General features: G+C 41.6%; 1 protein-coding gene and 1 long non-coding RNA gene across 4 annotated transcripts in view; one reads left to right on the top strand and one right to left on the bottom strand.

Moving 5' to 3' along the window:
• Window positions 1-2,380: 2,380 nt before the first annotated feature.
• On the bottom strand, window positions 2,381-3,486 carry LOC109904361 (uncharacterized). Its single transcript, XR_002257182.2, has 2 exons — window positions 2,716-3,486; window positions 2,381-2,550 (listed from the first exon to the last, which is right to left on the bottom strand). It is a non-coding gene; the product is annotated as an uncharacterized LOC109904361 (long non-coding RNA).
• Window positions 3,487-7,888: 4,402 nt separating this feature from the next.
• LOC109904093 (inositol-tetrakisphosphate 1-kinase) overlaps window positions 7,889-9,842 on the top strand; it is a 48,145-nt gene continuing 46,191 nt past the window's right edge. The window contains exon 1 of one of the 3 annotated variants that reach the window (XM_020501215.2): window positions 7,889-8,252. Coding sequence is in view for 1 of the 3 variants with exons in the window: in XM_031788132.1 (XP_031643992.1) it covers window positions 8,206-8,252 (47 nt within the window). In the remaining 2 variants the exon portion in view is untranslated. The remainder of the gene's footprint in view (window positions 8,253-9,842) is intronic. The other 2 variants (XM_031788132.1, XM_031788135.1) reach the window with 2 other exon arrangements.

The following is a 9,842-nucleotide window of genomic DNA, read 5'->3' as shown; positions in this document are numbered from 1 at the left end:
CCCCTACGCAATCTACACACAATACCCCATAATGACAAAGCGAAAACAGGTTTTTAGAACTGTTTGCAAATGTATTGAAGATAAAAAACAGAAATCCTTATTTACATAAGTATTCAGACCCTTTGCTATGAGACTCGAAATTGAGCTCCATCGATCATCCTTGAGATATTTCTACAACTTGATTGGAGTCCACCTGTAGTAAATTCAATTGATTAAACATGATTTGAAAAGGCACACACCTGTCTATATAAGGTCCCACAGTTGACAGTGCATGTCAGAGAAAAAAACAAGCTATGAGGTCGAAGGAATTGTATGTAGAGCGCTGAGACAGGATTGTGTCGAGGCACAGATCTGGGGAAGGGTACCAAAACATTTCTGCAGCATTGAAGGTCCCCAAGAACACAGGTCCCCATCATTGTTAAATGGAAGATGTTTGGAACCACCAAGAGTCTTCCTAGAGCCGGCCGCCCGGCCAAACTGAGCAATCGCGAGAGAATGGCCTTGGTCAGGGAGGTGACCGAGAACCTGATGGTCACTCTGACAAAGCTCTAGAGTTCCTCTGTGGAGATGGTTGTCCTTCTGGAATGCTCTACCATCTCTGCAGCACTCCACCAATCAGGCCTTTGTGGTAAAGCGGCCAGGCAAAAGCCATTCCTCAGTAAAAGGCACATCACAGCCCGCTTGGAGTTTGCCAAAAGGCACCTAAAGACCTTCAGAACATGTGAAACAAGATTCTCTGGTCTGATTAAGCCAAGATTAAACTCTTTGGCCTGAATGCCAAACATCACACCTGGAGGAAACCTGGCACCATCCCTACAGTGAAGCATGGTGGTATCAGCATCATGCTGTGGGGCGGTATTTCAGTGGAAGGGACTGGGAGACTAGTCAGGATCGGGGGAAAGATGATTGGAGCAAAGAGATCCTTGATGAAAACCTGCTTGTGAGCGCTCAGGACTGGGGCTTAGGTTCATCTTCCAACAGGACAATGACCCTAAGCACACAGCCAAGACAACACAGCAGTGGCTTTGGTACAAGTCTCTGAATGTCCTTAAGTGACCTAGTCAGAGCCCAGACTTGAACCCGATTGAACATCTCTGGAGAGACCTGAAAATAGCTGTGCAGCAACGCTCCCCATCCAACATGACAGAGCTTGAGAGGATCTGCAGAGAGGAATGGGAGAAACTCCACAAATACAGGCTTGTGCTAAGCTTATACCATCATACCCGAGAAGACTCGAGGCTGAAATCGCTGCCAAAGGTGCTTCAACAAGGTGCTTCAGTTTTTTTTAAATTCTGAGTTTACCAACATTTCTAGAAACCTGGTTTTGCTTTGTCATTACAGGGTATTGTGTATAGATTGATGAGGAAAAAGTGGCCTGAATAGTTTCCAAATGCACTGTATCTACCTCAAATACTCCAACATCCCTGCACATTGTAATATTGGTATTGGCACTTACCATGTATATAGCTTCCTCTCATTTCTTATTTATATATGTACAGTACCAGTCAAACGTTTGGACACACCTACTCATTCAAGGGTTTTTCTTTATTTCTACTATTTTCTACATTGTAGAGTAATAGTGAAGAAATAACAAATATGTAATCATGTAGCAACCAAAAAAGTGTTAAACAAAGTAGCCACCCTTTCCCTTGATGATAGTTTTGCACACTTTTGGCATTCTCTCAACTGAATAAATGAATGAACAGTACCGTTATCTCCAATCTTTAGTTAGCTAGGGGCAATAGATTTAAAAAGCTGTACTCATTTATGGTTGGTGTTTTTTGTAACCCAAGCCCAGAGCTCTGGATCCCTAGCACTCTCTGTCAGTGGGAGGAATAATAACACACCTGCTGAGTGGGCGAAGTAGGTCCAAAGGAAGGGGGCTTTGCTAATACAGGTCTCACATTCCATCTCCTCAGTCTTTTCCACCATACAACCCAAGTGCTGTCACAGAGAAGTCCACATGGTCAAGGAGGAGTAATCATTCCTGTCTTTGTACCAAAACCATTATCCCTGCTAACATAGTTTAGAAAGAGAACTGACAACAAACATGATGTTGGCCCGATACATACCCTGGGATGATACCAGTCCTCAGAGGTGATACACGGAATCATATCCTCATTAACGTTATCGGAAATATAAAGACCATGACAGTGTTTTGTGATTTAGAATGACATAGCCATCATTCTTTCAACAACACACTAACTGAATCCTAGAGATCTAGCATATCAACAAAGTGTATGATTCAGACAGAAATAAAACATTCATTCATCAATAGTGATGGAGAAAGTGAATGGTGCGTAACGCTGGAATGAAACCCACACATGATCATCAGTGTCTGGGTAAGGTCTGTCACAGGTACAGTAACAGCCATGGAAGGTGTGATTGTATTGGTTTTTAATGTTTTGTCGGTCTTTGCCCTGCAAAAAAAAAAAGGACAGAGGAAATCAGTCATCAATGTTCAGCTGTCAGGAAGACATGACTGAGGGGTAGATGGGAAAATAGGAGACTTCAGCTGGCACTTAAACTTGCCAGTCACAGTGGAAATTCCTACATGACAAACAAAAAATGCAAATAAGCAATATGCCCCGCACAAAAAAAATACCTTGTCCTACAATGAGTATGGAAATGTAAATAACAGCTAGCTACCAGACTGATAGTATTGTTTGCATAACTGGCATTTGTGAATAGTGTCCCTTTGCATCAGGTTCATACCTTTTTGTGTAAAGCTCAAAGACACCCGTCATGGCAATGGTTGGTGCAGGTAAGGCAGTGTGTTGCATGCAAAAATAGCCTGTCTCTTCACAAATCCCTGTAACACAATATGACATATATAAGGACACACAAAAGGCCACACTGTATCTGGAGTTAGTGGCAGGTAGTTATCTGGTTGTGGATTACTCTTTGTAAGAACTATTGGTCCCTAATTGGTCCATAATTACATGTTACAGCCACTGTGCACAACTGAATCATTTCTGTACAAACTGTCAGAAACCGTCTCAGGGAAGCTCATCTGCGGGCTCATCATCCTCATCAGGACTTTGACCTGACTGCACTTCAGTGGGCAAATGCTCACCTTCAATGGCACGCTGGAGAAGTGTGCTCTTCACGGATGAATCCCAGTTTCAACTGTACCGGGGAGATGGCAGACAGTGTGTATGCCATCGTGTGGGCGAGGGATTTGCTGATGTGAACAGTGTCCCATGATCAAATCAAATAACATTTTATTTGTTACATGCTCTGAATTCAACAGGTGCCAGTGGGGTTATGGTATTTGCAGGCATAAACTACAGACAACGAACACAATTTCATTTTAGCTGGAAATTTGAATGCACAGAGATGGCAAGTCAAATTCAAGGACTTTCAGGGACTTTCTCAAGCACTTAAATTTACTTTAATTTAAGGACCTCTGTTATACAGTTGTATAAATTACATAATTAAGCAATAAGGCCAGTGGAGGTGTGGTATATGGCCAATATATCACGGCTAAGGGCTGTTCTTAGGCACAACGCGGAGTGCCTGGACACAGCCCTTAGTCATGGTATATTGGCCATATATCACAAACCCCAGAGGAGCCTTATTGCTATTATAAACTGGTTACCAACGTAATTAGAGCAGTAAAACAATGTTTCGTCATCATCAGGACTCAGGATATGACCTAGTTGCAGACACAGGAGGCAGATAGTACAGTTATCAATAACTTGTTATAACACGGGGAAAAGGGCAGGTCGAGGACAGGCAAAGGTTTGTAATCAGGTCGGTACAGGATGGCAGACAGGCTCGGGGTCAGGGCAGGCAGAATGGTCAGAACCAGGAAAACTAGGAAACAAACACTTGAGAAATGGGAAAGCACACTGGTAAGACAAGACAAACTGGCAACACACAGACAAACAGAGAACACAGGTATAAATGCTCAGGGGATAATTGGGAAGATGGATGACACCTGGAGGGGGGTGGAGACAAGCACAAAGACAGGTAAAACCAATCAGGGTGTGACAGTCATACAGTGGTATACGGTCTGATATACCACGGCTGTCATCCAATCAGCATTCAGGGCTCGAACCACCCAGTTTCTAATTGTACATATAGGGCCTAATGTAGAACTCCACCTTCCCTCCCAAAAGTAGGCCATTACCATTAAGAATAATAACTTTTTTTAGGCCTTGCCAATGCATTGATATTCAAACTATTATATTCTAAAATATGTGAGAATAATGTGGACGTTGCCTGACTAAATAGATTGGATGCATGCATAGTGATTTTTCTGTAGCCTATTTGTTATAGTGGCCAACAGGCATACGTACTGTAATAAAGTCATGAATAGCGGTAATAGCATTAATCTCACCATCGCTGTTTTTATAATGAGAAAGTGACCAAAAACCAGGTTCATTTTTTTGATGGAAGGATTTGTGTGGAAAGCCAAACTAAATCCAACATTAGATGTCGTCCTCATAATAACCGCACAATTGAAGGGACATAAAACAAATGACGGATTAAAAAAATTTCATCACGGATATAAGGGATCATGATAACTTCTAAATTGGCAACAATAATTATAAGGACTTTTCAAACACAATATTGAGGAAATGTCTTATTTTCAAGGTAGGCCTATACCAATACTTTAATTTCTGAGCTCCAAATAGGCTGCTTCAAGCCCCCTGTATTATTTAAATGGCAGGTGTAACATGGAAAATAAAATGTATTTGTCATGTTATTTCATGACCAGATCATATTGTGAATAAGCCAAATAGGCCATAGAATGTGTCATTATATACAGAATAATTAATAGGAATAGAGTTGGGTGTTGAACAATAGTCTATCCCAGTCGAGTTACACACTTGAGCACAGTAGACACCGTGTCCAATCCGAACACATTACCTCAATGCTTTCTTTGTTAAATCTAAGTACTGTAAATCAAATAGACAACAAATAATCAACCTCAAATCGCTAGGGATATGGTTATAAGTATCAAGGTAAGGTGACTCTTGGTTAGAAGCATTTGATTTTGCAATCGCATATATTATTTTGGATTTGTGTGTCCATGAAAACTCACCCAGCATAACATAAAACACGAAATGTCCAACAGCTCAATCCAGGATTCTTATATGGTTCAATGTCAAGTTTAACTGATTAATACTTAATATATGATAATGACAATGTACACTGCCATAAATGCAAGAACCGAAAAGTAATGTTTTATGTCACATGATTTTGGACAAACTCGTGAATTTGATTGAATATACAGTAGCATGCCTCCTTAATGCAATGACATGTGGAAATATGCTGATTATTGTCAATGATTTAACAGCTGTAACAAATTGTCCAGTGTAGGAAATCCTCACTGGTTGGCCTACCCTAGTTTATAGAAAGACCTAATTGCACCCCTTCTCGATTTGCTAGCTAGCCATCTCACCTTGAGTGATTGAAACAAAATAACAGATTATTCAAAACATTCCATCAGACAAATTAAAACTAATGATGCTAGTTAGCTAGCGATCATTCAAGGTTTAGCCTAGAAGCAGGCTTCGCTGTAATCTTTATAGTAGTATTTGGATGCAACTAGCTATTTGAAAACGACATCTACTTACTTGCTAGTAGTAGTAGCTACTTACCTGGCGAGAGAAATGGTTTACAAGACACTGCGAGTCTGCAACAGACGATAGAACAAAGATTTTGCACACTATTTGCACTGCAGCCAACTTGTGACTGCAACGTTGGACATGTGAAGTCATACAATTTTAACGTCTAACTTAATTCCTTTGTACTGCACTTAATTGCAATGATACTCCCCTGTGTTTGTCTCATGATTATATACAAGCGGCTTCATTATTATTTTAAACAGGACAGTACCTAACCCAGATTCTTGTTGCATGTCTGGTTAACTTCATAGAAGTGGTCATCATGTAATAACAAAAAATGCTGGCCTGCAAGTACAGTAGGCCTACCTATGATGCGAATCCATCCATGACAGTGGGAGATTCTCAATTGGAAAATGTCTGTCCTCTCCTGACTCTTTTGTCCCCCTCTACTCTGTCCTTGACCCGGAAACCGACAAGTGTTCTTCATACAGTATGTAGGGGTGCAAATTCGTTAAAAGGAGAACTTTCTGCTCTCCTCAATTGCCTTCTTCAGCCGAGGATACACGGGTGCTCTGTGTTTTAAAATCTGGCACACTCCCTTTGAATCAGATGTTGTTTTGTCAACAACAACAAAAACATGCACACATTTAAGATTATTGTATCTAGAAAATATCTTGCACAACTAGCTAAATTAATGTTTAGCACTTTACACATGTGTTTTGGGATTCCTCTGTAAAAGTAATTTGCCTGATGATGTGCTAGTGGATAAGGAGAATCATCTAATTTACCTTTGACCTTTTTCAAAGGAGAGTAAGAAGGAGAGTCCAGCAAAACCAACTGAGAATCTTCCAGTGTCAAGTCAGGAGGTAGATCTGCCTAATAAATCAGACTCCTAGAGGTAGGGGTGGATCCATGAGCATGGATTTTGTGGAAACAGGCTACAGAGACATGTGGGAACCACAGGAACTTCTGTTATGAGTGTGGGGACTTACTGCCTCTACCTAAGCTGCAGGAGATTCAGCTGTGAGGAAGAAGGCTTCAAAGAGAATGAGGAAAACAGGTTGAATTTGATGAAGATGGCGATAGAAAGGGAGATGGGGGATGTGAAGAAGACTGGTGGCAAGTACAGAGTGAGCAGTATGCCAGGTTGAGTCCTGGAGGTGAAATGGAAGTGAGTGAGAGTTATTTGAAGTGGAAGGTGTGCCATCGACCTAGGGTAGGGACCAATAGGGTTAAATAATGGAATAGGGTGGTGGGTTTTAATGAGTGCATATTACAGTATAACGGATTTATAGCCCAGTCTAGTTGATGGCGGTAATGCAACATAAATTGGATGAGTATAGCCGTTACCCACCTCTAGACTTCTTATTCAGCGAGGGTTAAGGTAATTAATGTCCACATGCTCACCTGAGATGTCTGCTGACAAAAGGAGGGCTCTGAAAAAGCATGAACCATGTTATGAGTGGTCAGACTTAGAAATTCTTGAATCACAGGTTTAATATGCATATTCCTCATATACAGACTTTGCAACACAGTCTGAATCTATTGAATGTTGTGAATTAAATTAATTCTTACATTTGTAAACACTCAAACCTATTGCTGACAACTTTGACTATACTTCATGCACCCACAGATCACAAATTAACTTGGGCCAACAATTGATAATGGCAAAGTCTGTGATCATGATTTCTTTATTTGCATACAATGTACACTTTCTTGAGTTGAAAGCCATATCCAGGAACATTAAATCCTTTCGACAAAGGAAATTGTATCTAACCTGACCTGTAGATGCACTGCCCTCTAGTGCTTGACAGACAATCAGCTTCACCTTTGAAAAATGTTTAGCCAGCAGATGGCGCAATGGTAGTGCCAGAATCCTAGGCTACTGTTCAAACTCACAAAAGACACACCCTCGTCAATTTACCCTCGCCTTATATCATTGGGGAGTGTTCCCTCATGTGCTTTATGTATTGATTTGATATTAATAAAAAAAAATATATATATATATATATATATATATATATATCATTGGGGAATCCCTGTCGCCATCTTGGAGGGCGGTCCAAATAATTAGCCAAGCAAGGGAAGTTACCAACGTAAGGCCCTCAGCCCTCGTTTTTAGTCGAGTTTGCGAGTGTACTCCATGTTTGCGACCCAAACACTTAAAAGACACACCATATCTCCTCAGCCCCCCAAATTAAGTGGACACTTCTGGTGACGTTTCATGACGTCTGACGAGTATACACTTGCAGGGCGCGGGAGGAAGAAATGATTTTTAAATGGACCACCCTTGGCCGGAAATTCGTCACTCGTTCATCCCGCGATGATAGTGTTTTCAGCCACAGATAATTTATGGGTGCTTTGCTACTGTCAATTATGAGTGCATGTCTACTTATATTAAATATACAATTATTAATATACGCCTACTGTATGAGAGCTAGCAAATGAATTAGCTAACTAACGTTAGCCTGCCTAGCTGGAACTTCTGAAGAAGGAAAATGTTTTATTTCTACAATTTCCAAAAAAGGACAAACAAGAGCTACTCTCCTTACTGAGGAATTGGCAACACTGCCCGGAGTGACCATAATTTCATACTCGCAAAGCCGACTAAAAATGAGGGCTGAGGATGCAAACTTCCCTTGCTTGGCTAATAATTTGGACCACCCACCCAGGGTAAGTGGACGAGGGTGTGTCTTTTAAGTGTTTGACCGCACACTGGAAAAGATTAGCGTCATTGCAGGAACATTGACACTTCTGGTCTTCCAATTTTGCATAGTGCATCATCTTCAAATAATGTTAAAAAAAAAGTAAACTAAAGAGAATTACAACTTTATATAAGATGCATAATATAAGGTGGCACACATTGATAAATGTTTGGAGCTTAAGTAAATTAATTCTACAGAACCTATTGATGTAGTGTAAGAGTCTATATGCAGTTATTTATTGGATGACTGTGGTGTAAATGACTTGTGTAAATACCCATCAGCCCTATAAATTACATATTGGCATATAGAGAAAAAACTATTCTATGTGCCGAAACCCACTCCAATTTGCATAGATGATGCAATCTCTATTGCAATCCACACTGCCCTTTCCCCACCTTGAAAAAAGGAACACCCACATGAGAATGCTATTAATTGACTACAGCTCAGCGTTCAACACTATAGTGCCCTAAAAGCTCATTAATTTTTATTTTACTAGGCAAGTCAGTTAAGAACAAATTCTTATTTTCAATGACAGCCTAGGAACAGTGGGTTAACTGCCTGTTCAGGGGCAGAACAACAGATTTTTACCTTCTGGTTACTAGTCCAACCCTCTAACCACTAGGCTACTCTGCCACCCCAATAAGCTAAGGACCCTGGGATTAAACACCTCCCTCTGCAACTGGATCCTGGACTTCCTGACAGGCTGACCCCAGGTGGTAAGGGTAGGTAACAACACATCTGCCATGCTGATCTACAACACAGGGGCCCCTCAGGGGTGCATGCTCAGTCCCCTCCTGTACTCGCTGTTCACTCATGACTGTACGGCCAAGCACAACACCATCATTAAGTTTGCCGATGACACAACAGTGGTAGGCCTGATCACCGACAACGATGAGACAGTCTATAGGGAGGAGGTCAGAGGACAACAACCTCTCCCTCAATGTGATCAAGACCAAGGAGATTATTGTGGACTACTGGAAAAAGAAGACTGAGCACGCCCACATTCTCATCTACTGAGCTGCAGTGGAGCAGGTTGAGAGCTTCAAGTTCCTTGGTGTCCACATCACCAACAAACTAACATGGTCCAAGCACGCCAAGATAGTCATGAAGAGGGCACGAAAACACCTATTCCGCCTCAGGATACTGAAAAGATTTGGTATGGGTCCTCAGATCCTCAAAAGGTTCTACAGCTGCACCATTGAGAGCATGGTTGCATCACTGCCTGGTATGGCAACTTCTCGGTCTCTGAAAGCAAGGCACTACAGAGGGTAGTACAAACGGCCCAGTACATCACTGGGGCCAAGCTTCCTGCCATCCAGGGCCTCTATACCAGGCGGTGTCAGAGGAAGGCCCTAAAAGAAGGACCTATTGTCAAAGACTCCAGCCACCCTAGTCATAGACTGTTCTCTCTGCTACCGCACTGCAAGCGGTACCGGAGCGCCAAGTCTAGGTCCAAGGTGCTTCTAAACAGCTTCTACCCCCAAGCCATAAGACTCCTGAACATCTAATCAAATGACTACCCAGACTATTTGCCACAATGCGAATCACTGTATTTGGA

This window comes from Oncorhynchus kisutch, linkage group LG14 (assembly GCF_002021735.2).
Source record: "Oncorhynchus kisutch isolate 150728-3 linkage group LG14, Okis_V2, whole genome shotgun sequence".
In the NCBI taxonomy this organism is placed as follows: Eukaryota; Metazoa; Chordata; class Actinopteri; order Salmoniformes; family Salmonidae; genus Oncorhynchus; species Oncorhynchus kisutch.
This window is presented reverse-complemented; position numbering and strand designations above follow the sequence as displayed.